This window comes from Vulpes vulpes, chromosome 14 (genome assembly GCF_048418805.1).
Source record: "Vulpes vulpes isolate BD-2025 chromosome 14, VulVul3, whole genome shotgun sequence".
In the NCBI taxonomy this organism is placed as follows: domain Eukaryota; kingdom Metazoa; phylum Chordata; class Mammalia; order Carnivora; family Canidae; genus Vulpes; species Vulpes vulpes.
In genome coordinates, this window is record NC_132793.1 from 109,256,604 (window position 1) to 109,279,105 (window position 22,502).

General features: G+C 42.9%; 1 protein-coding gene across 2 annotated transcripts in view; it reads right to left on the reverse strand.

Annotated features, from left to right (window-relative positions):
- The window catches only part of HTT (huntingtin), a 146,002-nt gene that overhangs the window by 91,173 nt on the left and 32,327 nt on the right, over positions 1 to 22,502 (reverse strand). The window contains exons 7-19 of one of the 2 annotated variants that reach the window (XM_072737635.1): positions 19,314 to 19,455; positions 17,984 to 18,162; positions 14,037 to 14,238; positions 12,862 to 12,909; positions 10,344 to 10,424; positions 8,690 to 9,051; positions 6,035 to 6,158; positions 5,658 to 5,776; positions 3,557 to 3,668; positions 3,179 to 3,316; positions 2,181 to 2,339; positions 1,998 to 2,095; positions 762 to 901 (exon numbers count right to left, since the gene is read on the reverse strand). In XM_072737635.1, coding sequence (XP_072593736.1) covers positions 762 to 901; positions 1,998 to 2,095; positions 2,181 to 2,339; positions 3,179 to 3,316; positions 3,557 to 3,668; positions 5,658 to 5,776; positions 6,035 to 6,158; positions 8,690 to 9,051; positions 10,344 to 10,424; positions 12,862 to 12,909; positions 14,037 to 14,238; positions 17,984 to 18,162; positions 19,314 to 19,455 — 1,904 coding nt within the window. The remainder of the gene's footprint in view (positions 1 to 761; positions 902 to 1,997; positions 2,096 to 2,180; positions 2,340 to 3,178; positions 3,317 to 3,556; positions 3,669 to 5,657; positions 5,777 to 6,034; positions 6,159 to 8,689; positions 9,052 to 10,343; positions 10,425 to 12,861; positions 12,910 to 14,036; positions 14,239 to 17,983; positions 18,163 to 19,313; positions 19,456 to 22,502) is intronic. The other variant, XM_072737636.1, reaches the window with a different exon arrangement.

Genomic DNA, 22,502 nt, shown 5'->3' on the forward strand with positions numbered 1-22,502 from the left:
ACCCACAGAAGGACAAAGGTTTTTAAGTAAACAGACTTCATATTCCTCTCCTCATTTCAGACTCAGTAAACCATTTTTCTTCAAAATAAATATCAACATCTATTATTGTGACTCTGAGCGGCCTGGGATTCCTCACGCCCGCCACACAGGGTCCCTCTCTACAAGGCAGAGCTGAGAGCAACCCCTAATCCACAGAGATGTTATGTGGGAGAAAGTAACTAACCACAGAAAGCACTAACCCCCGAGCCAGGCATGTAACAGGCACTTTGTAACAGTGGCTTGAAAAATACTGAAATGCCTAAATACTAAAAGAAATTTCCCCTTCAAAAAGAAAGAACTGAAAGAAAACATCTTAAACCAAACTTACTCTTAGAAAATGAAAAAGGCATCAAGTTATTGTTTAATTGCAGTGAGTATAGCTGGGCTCTGTGATCCAGGTTCAGTACAAAGAGGAGGAAGTTCCCCTTCACTTACAAGCAGAAGTAATGTAAGTTTGAACTTGCTTGTTCTCGCCATCCAGAACCTTCAGATGACTAAAACCACCAGAGAGACCTACTATTCTACCCGTGTTTTAAGATCCCAAGCACAGAGCAAGCTGAGAAAGCGTCAGCTCTCCACACCACCCACACTCCCGACTCACAGCTTACTTGACAACCATCATGAATTAGTATGTGAAGCAACTGTCCCGGCCCTTTCAATATTCCTAGTTCAAACTCCCAAACAGGTTTGGTTTCCTAACCTCATGAACCTGATTCACTTACCGAAAGTCAATCTCTGCAAGAGTTTCCAAGAGCTCTGTCCTCACCAACCAGTAGGAACTATCCCTCAGGGTCAGCACGTTGGTGATCAGCTGTAATCCCAATTCACTATAGCTACTGCTGCAGAGACTCATGACACAGTGCTGGAAGACAAGACCACCAAGGAACGGCATCAGGGTCAACCCTACACCGTCACTGCTGCCTCACAGTTACGACATCACGCCTCCGTACCCGATTCTTCCTCTTCTAACTGCAGCCGGGATGCTGCACTTTTCCCCTCAGAAATGTCATTAACTCAAGTTTAAAACTAAACGTGTCCTTTTCATATCACCTTCTTTCTTTCTTCCCTTCTTCCTCCCGTTTCTGTCTTGGTCATGGCCTCTACTCCCAGACGCCAATTTCACAACCATGTATCAGTGGTAAACCACTCCATTCTAAAACAAGTCTCAGACCCAGGACCAACTCTGGACCCCTGTCCTTTGCTAAGTGGCCATGTACTCTTCAGCCCACTGTGATGGCACAGCTCCCGTGGCTGTACCCTTCCTGCCCCTCTGTGCACATGCAGGCACTTGCACACAGCGTGTGCAAGCTAACTCCAGGTCAGCAACCTGCCATGCTGTTGGCATACTTCCCTCTGCTCCCAGACGGACGGACCACCTGAAACCTGGCAAACATTTGGAACTAAGAACAATTCTGGCCATGAAATTGTGAAAAGGGAAGGTATCCTAATTAATTTGACAACTATTAGGTTTTTGCTTTGATTTTTACTGGTCAATCTTTACTGTTTTTGATTGGCCAATAGTGATTTACGGAACATCTGATCTACAAAGATTCACCACACTGCTGTGTCAAGGCTGGAGGCGCTGCACAGACCTCACACAGAGGTCACTAAATAACCTCACAGCTCCCATTAACTCAGCACTCTATGGGCCTGAGAGCACCAGTGGTGTCTAATTCAACAGATTTTATGCTTCATGTTAGCAAGGTGTAAAAGCAAGATCCTTTAGGAAAGGAGCATTTCAAACAAATACCCTGAGTATTAAAACTTATGCTACACTCTATTAAATAAACCTTTCTTGGTAATGCTTTCTGCAATGGAGTCGTGGACACATCCATGTTTACTGTTGTTCACAGCTTTAGAAGGTCTACGAATATTTAGCATTAAACCCAATTTTAATGGTAACAAAGGTAAAATTTCCACTAATCAAAGAATTGATTTTCACAAAAGATTATACTTACCCTCACAGCTGTACAAGCCAACTTGCAAGTAACAGAAGATTCATCCTTCAAAGTTTTCTGCAGCAAAGGAACACAGTCCGCCAGAGAAAATGTACTTCCTAACCAGAAGAGCAAACAGCGCCTTTATGCAAACTTGAACTACAGAGTTCTACCTAGGAAATACACTGCAAGTTCTGCCATTACCTGTCAGGGTCCTGACGGTGCCCATCCAATCTCCCACCTGGAAGCGGGATCTGCTGAGGATAGAGGAGATGAGGGTTCCGCAGAGAACGGCCGTGGCTCCTCTGACTTGGGGGTCTCCGTGGTCGATGTAGTTCAGGATGTCTGACACATACTGCTCCTCTGTAGAGATAAATTGCCCAGCCACTGTACAAGCCCCTACCATCCATTTTCTAACTCAGAAGAAAAGTTTAATTCTCAGGAAAGGAAAAAAAAAAAAAAAAAAAGGCGAGGGAGGATTCCAAATCTAGAATATAGATTTGGTAAAAAAATATCATGGGGTTTAAAGATTCTAGATTCATCATAGCCGTGACATCACTTCAACACAATAGATGTTCTGGATTATAATTCCAGGCTGCCAGCCAATAATCAAAATTTTAAGATTTCACTTAAAAAAAAAAAAAAATTACAGAAACTCAAACTAGTCCACACTTACCTAATATGAATTCAAAAGCACAAGTGTGTCCCCTCGCCCAAAGAAAGGGGGAGAACTCGGGAGGGTAATTTTAGAAGTGGGGTTCCTCCCCCATTTACTCCAACATGAGAGAATGTCCCAGAACGTGTGCTACAGGAGCCTGGATCTGCTGGTGCTCTGCTGGTCTCGGGTCGCACTTGTCTCTGAGTGTGAACATCTGGCCTGGCTGAGTGTGACCCAAAGCAATTTTGATTATACAAAATTTGTGCTTTTGGTATAAATCCAATATGTATGTAAACTGGCTCTTATGTTCCCACATTTCTATTGTTTCATCATGTGTGTTTAAACTAAACATTGCATCTACAGGGAGTCCAAAAAACAAAAAACATTATGATTTATGTGCTTTATATAGAGCTACAACACAGTTCAAAAATGCCACAAATTAACTCAAAAAACATTACTCTAAACTAAAATAGCCAAGATGATCTGAAATAGTTTTCAAAGCAATGATTAAACATGAGGAATAGGCTGTGAACTTGTAACATACCAGGGTATTCCATGGTGTCAAGAGGTACTTTATAAAGTTTGCTGAAGAAAGATTCAGGATGAAGGGCCACAGCAGCTCCAACACAGCTGAGTGCCAGTGCCTTCACACTGACCCGCACGTCCCTGTCTGGAACCAAAACTGCAAGGAAGGCAGCAAAGTGACCTTCAAAGTGGCAGACAGCTAGTTTCCACATAAACAAAACAAGACCCAGGAACCCAGCTCCCCCATCACTCCCTCCTTCTCCCATCAGTGAAAAGGACCACCGCTCACCCCAGACTCTACTCCCTCCCTCTGCTGTGGTGATGAGGCACCAGTCACCAAGTTGACCTTGAGACCTAGGCACTTCCCTCAGCTCTGTACTTGCTCTGCTATACATACCATTTTTTTCCCCAGTCAGCAAAAATGATGCACACAGGAGGCGGACACAATGGACAAGAGGAACAGAATCATCATCGGTAGACTGTCCTATGTCACCTTTGATCCGGCAAGGCTACAACAAAGAAATGGACACTTTCTTATGATCGTTTGTCTTATGATCAAGGAACCACTATAGTCACTCGTCAGTGTGTTCAAAAAATAGGTCCAGAGCAGCAACTATGCCAGGTGCTGGGGACACAGAGATACCTATCTCTGTCCCATGAAAGCCTGGCCTTAGACCATGCTGGAACAGATCCAGAGTGGTCAGAGGCAGCTACACTGTAGGGTCACAGAGACTGTGGCGGGGAGAAGTCCAATGCGTGGGGGGGGGGGGGGGGGGCGGCACCAGCACTCAGGAGAGGCTGCTGGGAAAGGACAGGACGAACCACCATCTACACAAGGGGAAGCACTCAGGCACAGAGTGCAAGAGCCCTGGGAATGCCCAAAGCAGAGATGGCACAGACACATCTGTGCCTGAGCAGGACTTGGAAGGAAGTGCAGAGACTGGGCAGCTACAGAGGGACTATGGACAATTTCTCACCTTCGGGGAATTTAGAACTGAGAAGACAAGACACTTATAAGCAGTAAGCAATAGAGAGAGATTTTACAGACAATTCAATGGATAACTTAACAACAATAAATTCCTAAACCTGATTAAAAAACGAGCGAAGGGGGGATCCCTGGGTGGCGCAGTGGTTTAGCGCCTGCCTTTGGCCCAGGGCGCGATCCTGGAGACCCGGGATCGAATCCCACGTCGGGCTCCCGGTGCATGGAGCCTGCTTCTCCCTCTGCCTGTGTCTCTGCCTCTCTCTCTCTCTGTGACTATCATAAATAAATTAATTAATTCAAAAAAAAATTAAAAAAAAAAAAAAACGAGCGAAGGGCTTGAACAGACATTTCTCCAAAGACAACATACAAATAGCCAGTAAACACAGGAAGAGATGTCCCCCATCACTCATCATTAGGGAATGCAAGTCAAAACAAGTCAAAATCACAATGATCTACAACCTCACTCCCAGTAGGATGGCTACTCCAAAAAAAAAAAAAAAAAAAAAAAAGCCAGAAAATGACAAGCCTTGGGCGAGGACATGGGGAAAACTGGAACCCAACATGTCGCTGGTGGGATGCAAACCGGTGCAGCTATCAGGGAAAGCAGTGTGCAGGGATCTCGAAAAAAACTAAAACTAGAACTACCCTATGACTCTGCAATCCCACTTCTGGGTGTACATCCAAAAGATGCCTACATGCCAGGTTCCTAGCAGCATCACTCATAACAGCCAAAAGACAGAAGCAACCCAAGTGCCTATCAACAGATGAACAGAAAAACAATATGTGGTCCATCCACACAGTGAGGTATTACTAAGTCTTATGGAGGAAGACACCTCTTACAACATGGATGAACACTGAGAACATTTACCAAGTGAAACAAGCCGGTCACAAAAGAACAAAGACTGCCTGGTTCCACTTAGCTGAGCTTCCCCTCGAATAGTCACATATAGACACAACGCAGATGGTGGGAGCCAGGGGCCAGGAGAAGGAAGGATGGGAAGTTAGTGGTTAATGGGGACAGAGCTTCAATCTGGGGAGATGAAGAGCTCTGGAGATGGAGGGTGGTGATAGCTGCACAATGTGAATGCACTTATGCCATGGAGCTGTACACTTCACACGGTTACAATCATAAATTTTATATTTTATGTATTTTACCACTATAAACAATCAAATGAATAATTCAATGAATAAAAACAAGAAATGCTCCAAGACTACGCACGACCATCAGATGAATGGCCCAAGAAATCAGGGGAGATAGGAATCAGTACAAGGCAGATTTGTCTGAGAAGGACTCTCAAGGAGGCAGAACTCCAGGTAGTTCTCAAGGGTCTGGGTAGTACCTGGAGGGGCAGAAAAGAAGAGCACACCCAGGAAGGGGTTGATATTTAGGGGGAATAGCGGAGTAGAAGCTCAGAGATGGGAAAGCGAGGAGCACAGCAGACAGGAGCCAGAGTGATTTTAAACTCTCACAAGAGCTCAGAATGCCAAGTGGTCTCATGCCCAAATATCTCACCTTGTTTTCTTGATCTCCTGGTTCGGTAACTTCATCTCTGGAGACAAATTTGTCTATACTGCTGTCAGAGGGCTGTCTGCTGTGGCCCATGCTTTTCAATAAATGTGCTTGCTGAAGGGCTTCAAAATCAGAGAAATCAAGATTGAGTGACAAGTTTCTAGTTCAAGAAATCAATATGCATATTTACACAAAGTCCACATGAAAGTTCAGGATTTAGATCAAAACCAAGGACAGTCATTCCTCAACTAACCTTCCACATTTGCTATTTACAGCTCAGAAAACAAAGCTATCTAAAGATCTCTTCCTGGAAGCTAAGGTAAAAGAGATGTCAGGTTGAAACCAGATTATTCCACAGTGCACTGCTGATGTCCACATACCAACTGAAGAGGTTCTGAAAGCATCTGCATCCTCATCTGGAAGAATGCCTGCGGCTTCCTCATCCTCGTCCTGTGGCTGTCCAATCTGCATCCCCGAATACTGGCTGTCAGCACCATCTAACACCTGCACGGTTCGAGAGGGGCCGGTGAGGGTTCTGAAGGGACACCACCGAGGGACAGACTCTCCCACATGGAAAGGTAAAGCCAGAAACCACACGGACCACATCTTGTGCACTCACACAAAGGTCATTTCCTGAAACGCACAATAGGCATGCGTATCAGTGATCAAGCTTCACTGATCACACACTGCTACTACATTATAAAGAGCTTTACAACTATAAACATGCCAAAGAAATTCCAATCTGAAAATTTCTCATGATATTAAAAAAAACCTCTAAACAAAAATTTTATCTTCATAAACAAGTTTTACAGTCAGTCAACAATGAGGAACATTTTTTAGACAAACACCTAACACGTCAGGTTAGCTTCTAAACTGCTAGGACTAAATCAACTAAGTTTTGGATACAATATGTCATAGATTTAGCCTTAAGCTTGGATTATGATTCCATATTGCAAGATTTTTCACATTCACTTGAAATCCCAGGTAATTTACTTGGAAAACTGAATGATAAAAACTCTATATCTTACTAATTACTGAAATAAATTCTGTATCATTAAGAAGTCAGTCCAAAATCCTTAGAATTAAATAAAATACATCAAGCTACATGTTCAAAACCAACCAAGAAAGAAATGATTTCTTCCACTTTCCCAATTAGTTTATCAAAAAATCCTTACCTCGTTTTTTTTAAAAAAAGGATTAAAATGAGAAATTTTACAATAAAAAACAATACTTTTTGAGTATTTTACTACAATGCGCCACTTCCCTTAATCTTTGTACATCTTAACAGCATAAGTACTGTCACCCTCAATATATGGATAAGAAAACTGAGGCAAGAAGGGACACAAACACTCCCAGATACACAACTAGGAAATGGCAGAGCCAAAATTCTCATCCTGGTGGTTCCCAGCAGCAGCCCCTTGGCCACCATACTGGACTGTCTCATGAGGATATTCCCTATCCCCTTCACTTTGTTTCTTTTTCTCTATGGCATTCATTACCATCTGACTACGTATTTGTTTAGTGAATGATTATTAGCTCATTATCTGCCGCCTACACATATGCACATCCATGGCCTAATGACCAAACCTGGCCCATCTATTTCTGTAAATAAAGTTTTATTGGAATACTAATTTGTTTACATATAGTTGATAGCCACTTTGACACCACAATGGCAGAGAGGAGCACATGACAGAGTATGTATGGCTCGGAAAACCAAAGATCTTTGCTGCCTGGTCCAATGTGGAAGAAGTTTCTTGACTCCTACCCTAGAACATCAGCTTCATGTGAGCAGTTTTGCATGTGTGCCCTCTACGTCTGAAGCTTGTGAACAACCCTTGGAACTTAATAGGCACTCAATATACTTGTTCAGGAAAAATATTAATGATTATATAACAGACATGGAAGCACCTCATACACCAGAACTTCACCAATGTGGGAATTATCAAGGGAAGATGCTCGTTCTCTCTATGGGCCTGAGAGACCTGCAGAGGCCCCACTCCCAGCACTGTTACCCAGTGAATAACAGGGTAATTTTCAAAGACTGAAAGTTTTCAGAATTTCTTATCGTTCTTCATTCCTATTTCTAACAAATCCACCAGAAATCATCCATGGAAGCTGGTGTAATAAACACACAACAGAATCTCCCCTGACACACTTAACACACTGCTACTGAGCCAGCACTATCCCAACCTTCTCTTCTCCCTGCATACTGGCTAGAACTTGTTCACCCTTTCCTTACTTAAAATCCTTTCCCACTGTTCCAATTATCTGTCTTCTAGTTAAAAACTCCAACTGTGAACCCACTTCTCTACCCAAGGAACTGTAAACCCACATGGCCATCAGAAACCACATCCATGTGACACCCTACAACTGCTCAGTAGGGACATGCAAGTGTTTTATCCCATGATTTGTCATTCAATCCTTCTGCATTCATCCACATTAAAAAAAAAAAATGTTCTTAATAAAATCTATTAAATAGTAGCAGAACACTTAATATTACAAATTGTTTTTTAAAAATAGTGTGTTAAACTCTGTATCACTTTTACCAAACTTGGTGATTAAACCATCCTTTTAAGTGTCTCTTGTCCACTAGCTCAGAGACCAGAAATACTTAAACCCATGTTCTATAAGATAGGTTGTAGAAGGTTTTGAAAAGCCAAAAAATGTTAAAATAATGCACAACATTAATGTTTTTAATTACAGTGCATTAAGACCACAGACCTGATGATAAGCTCCTTACAGATTTTTTAAAATAACGATTTAATCTGTGCCCAGTAAGTTCTTAAAAAATTTAAAATGCACCCAATTTTATCAAAGTTCATATCATCAACTAACCTAATTTCTGACCTCCATGGTCAACACAAATGACATTCAGCCATTTCCTTTAGTGAGGGTCTCAAAGATGGGATTGAACTCCCCATTAATGACCTGAGCTAGTGACCTCTGCTCTCTTATTAGCAAGTTAGATGGGGAGAGGAAAATAAGCAGGAGGGTCTAGTCTGGGCCTGTAGGCAAGACTCCTCCCACCGACTTACAATTTCAGAACTGTCTGAGGGGGTCACAGCTGAATCCGGCCCTTCAGTGGTGGTCTGGGAGCTGTCGCTGACCGGGGAGGAGGCCTGGGTGCCATCGTTCAGGTCCATGGCTGGATCCGACGGGACAGCACTGATCTGGCTGGAGCTGTGGCTCAAGATGTCCTCCTCATCCCCATCGGTGGCAGCACTCGCCAGGTCACAGCTGGTCAGATCCACTGAGTCTGGCTGCAGTGTGTGCTGTGACCGGGGCTGCTCGGTGATGATGTCATGCCCCACGGAGTCGGTGGCTGAACTGGCAGAGCCAGGAGTAGAGACCCCGGAAGAGGCAGCCAGCTCACCACCAATCTCACCCTTGACCGAGGCTGAAGACAAAGAAATACTCATTCCTCAAAGGGCCAGGAAAAATGTTCAACAGGGAATCAATGTTTACAAAACATTCACCCCAAAATTCATTGTATCAAATGTTTTAACTGCAAAAAATCATGAAATATAGTGAAAATATGAACTAGTAAATTTCAAAAGAGTGCATCCTTCAAAGATACTAAAATTGCTTTTTACTGTATTCTTGACTTACCTTTTACTCTATTACCATGTCATACTCATAAAATAAGGATTATAAGATGTTTTCTAAATGCTATGAGTATTCTCAAATGGTAGTTCACTGTAAAAATTGAAGTATGCTCAGTAACATTACCACTTCAAGTCCTTGAGCAACTACACCAGCCTCAGCTTGGAGCAGCACAGAAAGACTTTCACAATCCACAGGCCGCCTGGTCAGACACAAGTGCCCAGGCCCTCTCAGCAAGCAGCGCTCAGAAACATCAGAAAGTCATCATCTCTTGGACGTGGGGTTTCCTTCTCCCCAGACCCTGTTCAAGACTTCTAAGCCAGTCCTACCTTCCTGTAGGGCAAATATGCAGCATGTTTTCCTAGTTTAGTTTTTAAATGCTCATTTAAAAAATCCAAACACTACATAAATATCACTACAAATAGATCTATACAAGATGTTAGCAGTGGTCACTCCAAGAGGCCACTGGGTCAGTGAGCACTTGAGCTTTAGAATTTTTTATTTTTTATTTTTGTAATTTAAAAAAATTTATTTCTTTTTATAAAAGTAAATAATCACCACTGGAATTATTTTCCTTCCCAAATACTTTAGTCTTACTTTCAGTTGTTTAAAAATACTCTTTCGTATAAGACTATACAATCCAAATCACTCACTTAATCCAATTATTAGCATATTATCAATGCCTCTCTCCTAAAGTGAATAAAGAATCTGTAAGGAGATGTAAATATCTTTCAAGTTAAGCTATCCACAGACCATTTTTAATCCCATTTTCCTCTCACAACCCATCAAATTCGTGAGACATTTACCTACCATCCCCTACTACATAAGAAGACTTACGCTCAGGGAATATAAACCTAATATTAAAAAAGCCTAAACCAAGAAAACTGCAAATACTCAATACACGGGGATACACACACACGTCTCAAAGTAAATGTTCTGAAAGAAGTGTGAATGAGCCACCATTTGAGCAAGCTGGCTCCACCACTATCCTGAGGAGCACAGCCCCTCATGAGGGGCAGGAGAAGGGAGGGGCAGGGAGTGAGCCCAGGCAGGAGGAGGGCACCACCGCCCCTCCCCAAGAGCTACCTGTGAAGGCGGGGCTGCTGCCCTCCGACCTGGACTCGGAGTCATCATCCAAGGCTGCCGCTTCTCCGAAGAGCACTTTCCCTAAGGGGAAATGACGTAGCAAGAGTCCTTAAGCTTGCTACAGGAAGGGCTTTGAAAATCAAATAGATGCATGTTCTAAGTGGAAAATCATAAGCATATTTAGTTCACTCTCATATGGTGTATATGTTTTTATGCCTCTAGTGTGCTAAACACAAAGAATGCCAGAATATTATATTTAAATGTTATTAAAATAAAAAAACCTATATGGCACAAAGTTAAAAGCAATGATTCTCAAACTATAACACTAAGTATTTTAATAACTATTTACTGACTTAGACCTGTATTAATGTTGAATAATTTATATTACTATTTAATCTTAAAAGACTATAAGCTATGGCTGAGACCAATTCTATTAGCCCTTAGGATATTCACATAGTATCTTCAATGGCAATCAGAGGGTAGACATAGCTACTGTGCACCTGAAACTAATGAAACTAATGTAACGCTGTGTGCTAGCCAACTGCAATCAAAACTTAAAAACACAAAGAGTTCATACATAAAACTGTCACCCTAAAGGTCACTTCTACTCTGTTCTTTACGTTGCCAGATTCTATGGCTGATAATCAGAACCTGAGGATCATAGGATCTAGAAGGATGGGATAATAGTTCATCTTTTGCAAAGCTGTAAAAATACAACTTCTTTACAGTTCTTCGTTTCCAAGTTATATCAATTTATATTATACTGATAAGAAAAAAGGAGTCTTAGCATGATTTAATTGGACTAATTAAGTCATTATGGTTACATTACACATTAAGTCACTAAATGACATCCTAGATAATAATTATTGGCAATTTCCAATTTCTAACTTCACTACTTTTCAAGGAATAGGTCATAGGTATGATATGTCTAGAAATCTACACTGATGGCATTAAAGAGGGAAAAAAAGGCAAAGAAAAAGCAAAGGAAACCCAAAATCTAGATGAAATTAACAGAGCAACTTGGCTTATATAAGTAATAGGATCCTTCATTATAGAACAAGTGGTTTACCTTGAGAAACCAAGTAAAATTCTACCATGCACATGGTAGTTAGTGACAGCAGTCTCTGTGCTTGGAATCTGTCCCAAGGAGCCCTCCTCAAAGGGGCACAAGGTCCAGGCTGCAGCCAGAAGGGCCACCAGGCTGCCACACTACCCCCTACACTCATCTAGCATCAAGTTTGCTTTTATCTCTCACAGATTTGCAGATCTTAAGTGAACAACAAAAAAAGGAGTTTGCAATTATAACAAATAAAAGCTTAAAAGCCACAGCTCTCAATGAAAAAAGAAAACAAAGCACTAGAAACACAAAAAAGATACTGAGGATCTATCAGCTTCCTATCCAGAAGGAATAGCTCATCTCAATGGTGGACCGCCCAGACAGCTAGCTAAGCGACAAGGCAAGTACAGAGCACCTCAGTCACCTGCCTGAATGGTCCCTTCCAGCTCCAGGAACAGAGTGGCTGACTTTTCCTGGAAGCCGGTAGCCTTCAAACACGCTGTGTTTCACCAAAATTTCACACTTAAGTGTAGTGCATTATGAGGACCAAAATACGATGGATTCTAGGTTCTAGGAAATGTTAACTCAACCCTAGTCAAGGCTAGAATATTATTCCTATTAAGGTCCCATTCAATACTGTAAATAATACTAGGCATTAGGTTCACAGTCATGACACAAAAAACGACTTGTATGTTGTGTATCAATGATACCTCAATAAATTCTTAAAAAGATTTGTCTTTTAAAATTTCAAACAGAAAATGGCAGCAATTCTTTCCTATGTATCCCAGACTGGAAAAAAAATAATTGGTGCTGTAAAGTGTTCATGTGTACCAAAACTATCAGATTACAGACCAGAAACACTTTAATAAAAATTAATGGACTGTATCAGAATATTCTGGCATGTACAAAGCTAAATATGGCTGAAAAATTATCATCAGCCCAAATTAACCAAATAATTAACTAAACATCATTCTTGACCAATGATACACAAAATTCAGAGAAAAGGTAAATTACCTTTATAAAATATAACAGTCTCTAAAGTAGGAGCAGGCGAACTACAGCAGGCCTATTTCAGTAAACCAAGTTTCACAGGAAGGAAGGAACAGCCATTAGCTGAGCATCACCCATGGCTGCCTTGCACCACAAGAAAGCCAAATAGTTAAGAGGCAGGAAAGTTTGGAGGAAAGGCAGGAAAGCCTTGGAGCTAAACAAGGCTAAACAGGCCCTTTACAGAAAAAGTTTGCTGACCCCTGACCTAAAGGATTAGAAATTTATGACAAAGTGATTTTTATATACAATTTTCAAGAGCTACCCTACAGAACCATTCAGGACCATTTTCCAGCAATGTTTATATATACAATCGTTCTGTTGAGAAGAGGTATGGGATCAGTTGACAGCATTACAGAAATACAGAAAAGGCTGTGAGACTCAATATGAGAGTCTGATTTCTGAAATAATCACCTTTTTGTTTTCTTGAAAGGACAGGGCTGCATGAAGAACCCCCTCCAGCTGTAAATCACAGAAAATGACAGATGAAAGTAAGGTAATAAGCTGCTAAAATCCAGAAGGCATTTGAAAATCTTCAAAAAGCATGATTCAACTTTAAAACACAGAATGTAAAAAAAATAAATAAATAATAAAATAAAATAAAATACAGAATGTGTGCACATATTTTCACAGGCGGTACGTAAACACCTGCAACACCTGAGTCCTGACATACGAAAATTACAACAACATTCAAATGCACATTCTAGAGATAGGACCTAAAATGTCAAAGAAGTACAAATAAACTGCATTGAAAAATTCAAATTAAAAACATTAGAAATCTCAGATTGCTTGGTCAACTACTAATCAAATATAAATTTTCACTTCAAACAATTATTAGTCATTAGTATTTCCAACCAAGTATTTGTACAGTATGTGTTCCAAGGAGAAAAGGATTCTGGAGTACACAGAACCGTGGACAGGCGTATTCTCACTTTCTGTCTGTGGTTCAGAGAAACATTTATGTTCAGACAAGGCAGCAATTATGTCTTCAGTCAAACCCTCTAGGTTGTCAACACTGTGAGTAAAGGCCATGCAGTGGGTGCGCTGTGCTAAATCAACCACACGCCACTGGGCCCAGGTGAAGTCTGGAGTCCGCCAAGGCCACAAAAACCTGTTCTGTGCCAGATCCAGTTCTAGAGGCCGTGCTTCAGGGATCCCATCTACTCCAGCTCTCAAGGGGCTGGAGGAACACCAGCGGTCACTCTGTAGGGCAGGGCCCCGTGGAAGGATGAGGGCCCAGCCCTCAAAAGCATAAAGAGCAACAGCGGGGTAGAGGGGTATCCTAGAGGCAATGAGGACAGCAAAAAAAGGACCTCAAGGGCAGGAAGGTACTCTAAAATCCCCACAAGGACTTGAAGGCCCCATCTCTAGCCAAGTGCAAGTACTAAAGTTTTTGTTTCACCGTGGATGAGATGCCCCGTGGAGGCAGCCAAGCAAGAGTAGAGAAGCCAGCTTCTGAGGCAGGCTTCATTCTGCCACCTAACCTTGCACACTTGTGTCCTCCCGTCTACAGACTACGTTTCTGAGGAGGTGAACTTCGCCCTGCATGGCACCGTGCTGGCCCTGAGTTCACCCAGCAGGGAACATACCTAGGAGCTCCACGATGCTGCTGCTGCGGCTCCGGCACCCAGGCTGCTGCTGCGTGGCATTGAGCAGCCCGCCACCGGGTGTGCTCAGAGCCTGCAGGAGCTCGGGCGGGGGCGTGCGGAATAGCTGCTGCAGGAGCTCCAGCGCTCCAGTCACAGCGTTGTGGTCTTGGTGCTGAGTATAATGCAAGGTCAGTTCATAAACCTGCAAAGAGAGGTACAAGTGTTATCCTCATGGTTTTTAAAATGTGTCCTAGGCTTTCCTGTTTTTGTTTCTAAGTCTTACGTTAGCCCAATTTGTGCCTCAATTTCTGCCCTAGAAATTTCTCCATCATGTCTCCCTATGTGGGCATAGCTTCCATGTTTTTTTCTAAACTCCTGTGACTTTGTCCACTGTGAGATTAATTCCTTATAAATAAGAAGATCACTTCACGTGAGGCAGCATGCTAATGCAGACCTCTGTCTGCCTAACTGGTGACGAGAAAACAGAAAATAAAGATCACGAATGTGGTAAGTATAGCTGGTCTCCTCCACAACATGCAAGAAACACTTCCCTGAGCACCACAGAAAGTTTCCCAACATATTAAAGGTATTACGTCAAATTTTACTAGTGCTTTTAATACTATATTATATGAACATGCTGAACGCACTTTTTTTTTTAATTATTTTTTAAAAAATACTTTATTTACTTATTTAAGGGAGAGGGAGAGCACACAGGACAAGAGCGGGCAGAGGAGGAAGCAGACTCTTTGCTGAGTAGGGAGCCTGAAGCAGAGCTTGAACCCAGGACCCCAGGATCATGGCCCAAGCCAAAGGCAGACACTCCACCAACTGAGCCACCCAGGTGCATCTTATTTTTTTAGTAATCTCTACACTCAGTGTAGGGTTCAAACTCACAACTCCAAAATCAAGAGTCACAGGCTCTTCAAACTGAGCCAGCTGGGCACCTCTTTTTCCATTTCATTAGTGTTGCCCAATAAAATACTAATTAAGCATCTAGTTAGATTTGAATTTCAGATAGACAAATAATTTTGTGCATAACTATGTCCTGTGCAATTTCAGGCTTACTTGCACCCCCAAATTATTCATGATTTCTCTGCAATTCTAACTGGCACCCTGTATGTTTATTTGCTAAGTTAGGTAGGCCTACCTTTAATATCATAAAAGTAATACATGTTAAAACAAACAAACAAACAAACAAACAGTATAGAAGGGTATAAAATAAAGTCTCTAGGCAGCTTCTTTTACCATTTATGCCTCATTTTTCTCAGGGTGGCTCCTATAACCACAGGAGCTCCAGGTCTGCAAACCACTGTCCATAGGCCAAATCTGGTCCAACACCTGTTTCTGTTTTCCTGGAACACAGCCACATCTGTGTATCATCTGTGGCTGCTTTCCTGCTGTACTGGGACAGCTCAATAGTTGGCTCACTACAGATAAAGGCTGCTGTGACCCTCTCTAGATCTTTAACCATCACCCCTGCTAATCTACAAGAAGCCCTGAGACCTTCACAGGACCTATACTAGTGCCTATCTGTGCACATGTACTCACATGCTGCATGCACCCTCAGACTTGACAAAGTAGTCTCTGTCTATAAAACTTCTTCCAACTCCCTGTGTCTGGTCAAGTCCCATTCACCAATCAGCATCAGCTCATAACTGAGCTTCTACAGTACACTTCCCTGACCCTGGTCATGCAGGGGCCTCCCCACCTTGTGCTCTTACAGCACCCCGCACCCACCACCTTACCACGTCAATTTAGTGACTACTTGCTTGCTTCTCCTGGGAGACCAATGGTCTCCAAAATCTCTGGACTAAGCAGCCTTTTTTTTTTTTTAAACATCAGAAGAAAATTCTGAGTATACAATCCCAATACTTATGTATTTATTTTAAAATATTACAGTGATGGGCAGCCCCGGTGGCCCAGCAGTTTAGTGCCACCATCAGCCCAGAGTGTGATCCTGGAGATCCGGGATCGAGTCCCACATTGGGCTCCTTGCATGGAGCCTGCTTCTCCCTCTGCCTGTGTCTCTGCCTCTCTCTCTGTCTCTCATAAATAAAGAAAATCATTTAAAAAAATTTTTTTCAGTGGCACTTGGGTTGCTCAGTTAGTTAGGCATCTGCCTTCAGCTTGGGTCATGATCCCAGAGTCCTGGGATTGAACCCCACGTCAGGCTCCCTGCTCGGTGGGGAGCTTGCCTCTCTCTATCCTTCTGCTCCCACCCCCCACTCTATCACTTGCACGCTTTCTAACAAATAAATACAATGTTTTTTTAAAAGATTATATAAGCACTACAGAACTCAGATATTGAGTACATTATAAAATGTATACTAAATCTGACAAGACTCTAGCTTGTTAGCAATTTATAGGAAATACAGAGACAAGAAACATGTTAATTTACATAATGAGATAGCAAGTAATACATCAGACTGCCAGGAGTTTCACAGGACATTTTCGCCAACAAATGAACTCTAAGGGAAACAGGGATGGAAGGGGCTCTCAGATCAAAGAGATTCACAGTTCTAATCAACCAATCTTATTTGTATACTGAGTCCAAAAGAATCGAGGAAACACCTGACAGAGAATGAGCAGGTATTTATTTGATGTTAAGGAATGTTTCACAAACTACCAAAACTGGAGCAGGAAGAAATAGAAAACCTGAACAGGCCAATAACCAGGGAGGAAATTGAAGCAGTCATCAAAAACCTCCCAAGACACAAGAGTCCAGGGCCAGATGGCTTCCCAGGGGAATTCTATCAAACGTTTAAAGAAGAAATCATACCTATTCTACTAAAGCTGTTTGGGAAGATAGAGATGGAGTACTTCCAAATTCGTTCTATGAGGCCAGCATCACCTTAATTCCGAAACCAGACAAAGACCCCACCAAAAAGGAGAATTACAGACCAATATTCCTGATGAACATGGATGCAAAAATTCTCAACAAGATACTAGCCAATAGGATCCAACAACACATTAAGAATGTTGTTGGATCATTCCATTCAATAATGGTTTTTTGTGAGGGCAATATAATTAAGTGCCATATCTCATGAGAATGTCATTGCTTGTATCCTGTGTAGGGCAGCTGAAGGGCAGCTGGGTGGAGCAGAACAGTCAGCCCCACCCCTGCTCAGTTACCTGCAATCCACCAGTACTCCCAGGGCTTCACCACACACCAGGAAGGATTCTACGCACTTTACAGATACTGCCTGACTCAATGTTTAAATCATTAAATCATTGGGCAGCCCAGGTGGCTCAGCAGTTTAGCACCACCTTCAGCCCAGGGTGTGATCCTGGAGACCTGGGATCCAGTCCCATGTCAAGCTCCCTGCATGGAACCTGCTTCTCCCTCTGCCTGTGTCTCTGCCTCTCTCTCTCTGTGTCTCTCATGAATAAATTAATAAAATCTTAAAAAAAAAAAATCATTAAATCATTTTAAATTCATGACTTCTATGTAAGAATTATTTTAAGCCACTTATAATTTTGCACCTACAAAATTTAGGCAACAGACACAACTCCAAGTCCACTTGACCCAAATACCTACAAACTACAATGTCGACAATATCCCAAAAGCAGAAAACAGAGTCAAGGAAGCCCTCTCAGGACCCCAGATTGTGTCTCGATTCCTACATGTGCCGTGTGACCATCTGACTTACAGAAAGGGTGAGGGCTGCAGTAGCATCCAGTATATTAAATATGGTAAAAACCCTAACATTTTAAGCCAAATTCACAAAATCCATTGCTTAAAATGCAGCTGTACTGTTTCAAGGTTAACAAAATAACCTGGATGAGCAAGCTGCAAAGAAATGAAATCAATACTGAAATCTGATGCAGATCACATTGTATTAGAATGTATACAGGGTTTCTCTACCATTTCTCTTCCAAATTTTTTTATTTCTTCGAATGTCCATTATTTACATATAAGGCACTAGAATAAACCATGTGGCTCCTACCTGGATGAGCTGCTCTGTTGAGGGAGAGACTTCCAGTTCTTTCCGTGTCACTCCAAAGCTGCCTTTCAGGCTCGTGTCCTTAACCTGCTGCTGCAGTAAAGGCACCAGATACCTCAGTGTGAGCAGCACTCCAAGAATCAGGAGGGTAGAGTGTTCACCCTCAACAGGGACCAGCAAACCTGTAAGGGAGCAATAATCTCTCTTAACATCATCGTCCACTTGGGGATTTGTGGTTTAATCTGTTTTTTTTTTTTTTTTTAAAGGTTTTACTTATTTATTCATGAGAGACAGAGAGAGAGAGAGAGAGAGAGAGAGAGAGAGAGAGAAGCAGAGACAGGCAGAGGAAGAAGCAGGCTCCATGCAGGGAGCCCGATGTGGGATTTGATCCCAGGACTCCAGGATCACACCCTGGGCTGAAGGCAGGCGCTAAACCGCTGAGTTAGCCAGGGATCCCATTTAATTTGTTTAAAAGAAGAGACCCATAATTGAACTGTATTATGAGCTTGGTGGTGAGGGATAAAGATGGCACAAATATTACTGCGGGAAAACATACAGGTATCCCATCTTTAGGCCAAAATCCACAGGGTAATCTTTGGGATGCCTGGGTGGCTCAGTGGTTGAACATCTGCCTTCAGCTCAGGTCGTGTTCCTGGGGTCCTGGGATCAAGTCCTACATCGAGCTCCCCGCATGGAGCCTGCTTCTCCCTCTGCCTATGTCTCTACCTCTGTGTGTCTCTCATGAATACATAAAATCTTTTTTTTTTTTTAAGGGTAATCTTCGCATCCTTAGTCAAGCAAGGCCCATTAGTGAGCTGGGCTGCATTTGAAAGTCAGGCAGTTCTTTCCTATCAAATACCCATATGCCCCTCAGCACTTGCTTGTGCTGATTTCCATACACTACTCCAAGTACAGGAGAAATCATCAGCAGAGAACCTGCAAAGACCCCAGGCTCCACTTCTGGCCCCAGGGTTTCATTGCACTCAGAGTCAGTCCTTACTGCTGTGAAGTCTGCTGCACAAGGGCCAGGCTGAGGAAGGTGGGTGGGGCTGCACACTGCCTGACACGTGTCACCCTGCTAGCTGTCCTTGGGAACAGCAGCACCTACACTCCGGCACAGAAAAGGGGCCTTTTCCTTGTCATCACAAAGATCCAACATGGGCTCATGGCAGCCTTGACACACTTCCCATTCATTAGTCAGCCAGTGGCAAAGGGCCTGGGCTGGGAGCTAAGGGATTGCCGGATTTTAGAGAATGTAAAAGACCTGTCTCAGGTAAATGCTATAGACTCCAGCACACTGTGGGAGAAAATCACTAATACAGCTACACCTTACCTAAAAGCACATTTAGTAGCCAGCTGTAAAAATACTGTGTCCTTCTTGAGTGCTGGCAGATGCTCACTGCTGAGCCAGCTGCTGTCCGTCGAATGGTCGGGGAGCTTGACTTCAGATTCGCTATGAAAGCCTTTAATAGAACCTAGGGCAGCAAAAATCCAAGTAGATAAAAGACAAAACTCCTATGAAGCTTATCATGTTATTTCATAAAATTACTCCAAATTCTTACAGATTATAGATTATAAACAACTAGACTTTCCTCCAGCTAAATAAAGGCACCCCAAATTTGGGATATTCCAGAGCAGTCTGCAAATATGTAGTCTATTTACTTCCTTACTGTAAGTAGAGACTTGCTCAGTATCTATGTCCTCTACCCAAAAGTGAAAACCTCAGTTTTTAGAAAAGGTGTACCTATAGCATTTGGGTACAGGGTCAGTAAATGAAGCCATGTAAAATAAAGGCAGTTAAAACAAAACAAACAAAAAAAAAACCACTCAAATAATGAAGTCAAGGAGAAAAGAGTAGCCAACTACAGCCCCGTCCCAGCCTGAGAAACGACTTGTAGACATGCTGCTAATGTCACTAACAGATGTTCTCTGGTCTGGAAAGCATGCAAATGAGCTGAGCCGCAACAGCAGAGCACCCACCAGTATTTTCCTAAGGAGAAAAGACTTGGTCACAGAACCTCCAGGATAAACCAAAGGTGATCAAGCTAGAATTCCAATGATGGCCATTTAAGTCTTAAAAATATCCAAAGAATGAAAAGGCGTGGGATGCCTAGGTGGCTCAAGTCAGTTGAACATCCAATTCTTGGTTTAGGCTCAGGGATTTGTGATCTCCTGGTTGGGAGATCAAGCCCCACAATGGGCTCTGTGCTCAGCAGGAGTCTGCTTCTCTCTCTCCCTCTGCTCCCCCTACCCCCACACTCTCATAAATAAGAAAAGAAAAAAGAAAAGAAAAGAAAGAAAGAAAAGAAAGAGGAAAAGAAAGAAAGAAAAGTCGTGATCATCTAGCTTCATGTTTGGGAACTAGCTTACGTAAGAATGCCCATTTCCATCACCCTAAAAGCCATTCGGAGCAATGGTTTGGTCCCAATTACTGTTCAGCATGCACTGAGCAAAGAGAACTGGGCCTGGGACACCACTAGGGCCCCACCACTGAAAGAGGCATGACCCCAGGCAAATGAGCAGCACATTAACAGACAGGTGTTTGACTTATAACAATGTGCTTAACATCAACTGGTTCTCAGAGGCTCCTCAATTCTTGGTGAACTTACAGACTGGCTCTCTGGAGCCAGAGAGGCAGAGGACCAGACCTCGGCCCCAGGATGTCCTATGGTTTATGCCCTCTGTTCCTCCTATAGACACCACAGAGAGAACACAACCAACTCATCTCAAACAAACCTCCTTAACTCCAAGAAAAGATACTAATACCTGTAAGAACCCCTCTGAGTGAAAACACAAACACATACATCATTGAACTAGTAGGAGTCATTCCGTATCAGTCCACACTTACAATCACAATGAAAACTGAGCAGTATCATAAACAGTGAGCCCACAGTGAACTTCAGTAGTTTGGACTAATAAAATCAAATTAGAGAGTTTAAGGGGGCCTTCTCAGGTCCAAATCCCACAATGCTAAGAACACTGTGGAGAAGGCAGCTGGCAGGAGGTACCCAGACCACGTGTAAGCTCTTCTCATAATGGGGAGGAAGTGTGCTAGATTTTAGGGCAGATAGCTCCACTTTCCAATAATACATACGGCATTTTTAAGAGTACTACAAAAAGGAAAAGATGCAAAAATCATTCAACTTTAGAGTCAAGATGATTGTAGGGGATGCAAACAGAAATTAAAATCAAAACACAACACCAGGGCAGTCATCAGAATGGCTAAACTTGAAAGGACCTGTAGCAATGAGGTCCACAAGGAGGCAGAGCCACTGGGGCTCTCACATGCCATGGACACAGGCATGAGCAGGAGCAGACACTCGACAGCTTTTTGGCAGCATCCACTGAAGGTGAAATGTACGTCCCTACAATCCAGTAACACCCCGTTCTAGGATCCACCACAGTAGGCTGCACCTGTGCTCCAAATGACACACGCGAGAGCAGGCACAGCAGCAGCATTCGCAATGACCACAAAATAGAAATGGCCCGATGCTCAGCTACAATAAATGATAAACCGTGGCATATTTGCACAGTGATGTGCCACACAGGCATGAAACTGCATGAATTAACACACTGATGATGTGGAAGACTCTCATCAACTTAATATGCAGCAACAACTAAACCAGACAAAAAGAATGTATACTGAATGGGCTCCACCTATGTAGATTTTAAGAACAGCCCCTGTGGCTTCAAAAGACAGGTCAGTGGTAACTCCAGGGAGGCAGGAGGAACAGTGACAGGGAGAGGGAAGAGGGTATAAGGAGTTCCCAGGACTGGTAACACTCAACTTCACTCTATGACGGCCCAACAAGGGGCACAGCAGTAATTTCTGTCTTGCCCTGTGTGTGCACTACACGTGAGTAAAACAAGCTTCAGGAGGAGTCTCAGTCTCCAGTAGGTCATCCTGAAAATGACCCTACACCTGAGATTCAGACTTCAGAACGAACGTGTTGTACTAAATGTATGAACGAACCTCTGCCACCCAGACACTCCCCTAAAATCATGAGTCCAAATTTTAAGAAGCATCAACTTACAAGGACAAAAAGAACAAGACAGGGACAAGAGTAGACTAGAGGTATCCACAAATTCTGCAAGCTACAAAGTAATAAACAAGTGCTGACTGCCCGCCTGGCTGGCGTCTCACAGGAAGACACATGCAGGCAAGCTTTTCTGGGAGTTGTGGAAGGCTTCTGAAGTCCGCTAAAGAAAGGCGAGCTCACTCAAGCCACAGAACTGCAAACAGCTCAGATTTGGGAGACGTCAGGGACACCTGAAAGCAGCCTGTCTGCCCCTATACACACTGCTGGCCACTCAACCCCAGGTCTCCCCTCCCACCCGGCAGCCCAGGACATAGCCTTCGATTCCCACTTCCCACAAAGACTGGGGGATAATCTCCAAAGATGTTGGCAGAGCTGAGGTCAGACATGACGCACAGAGAGAGAACAGATAAATGAAGAAAAAGTGACCAGTGAGACCACTGGCCTCGTGTATACCAGGATCCCAGGACAAACACAGCCAAGCT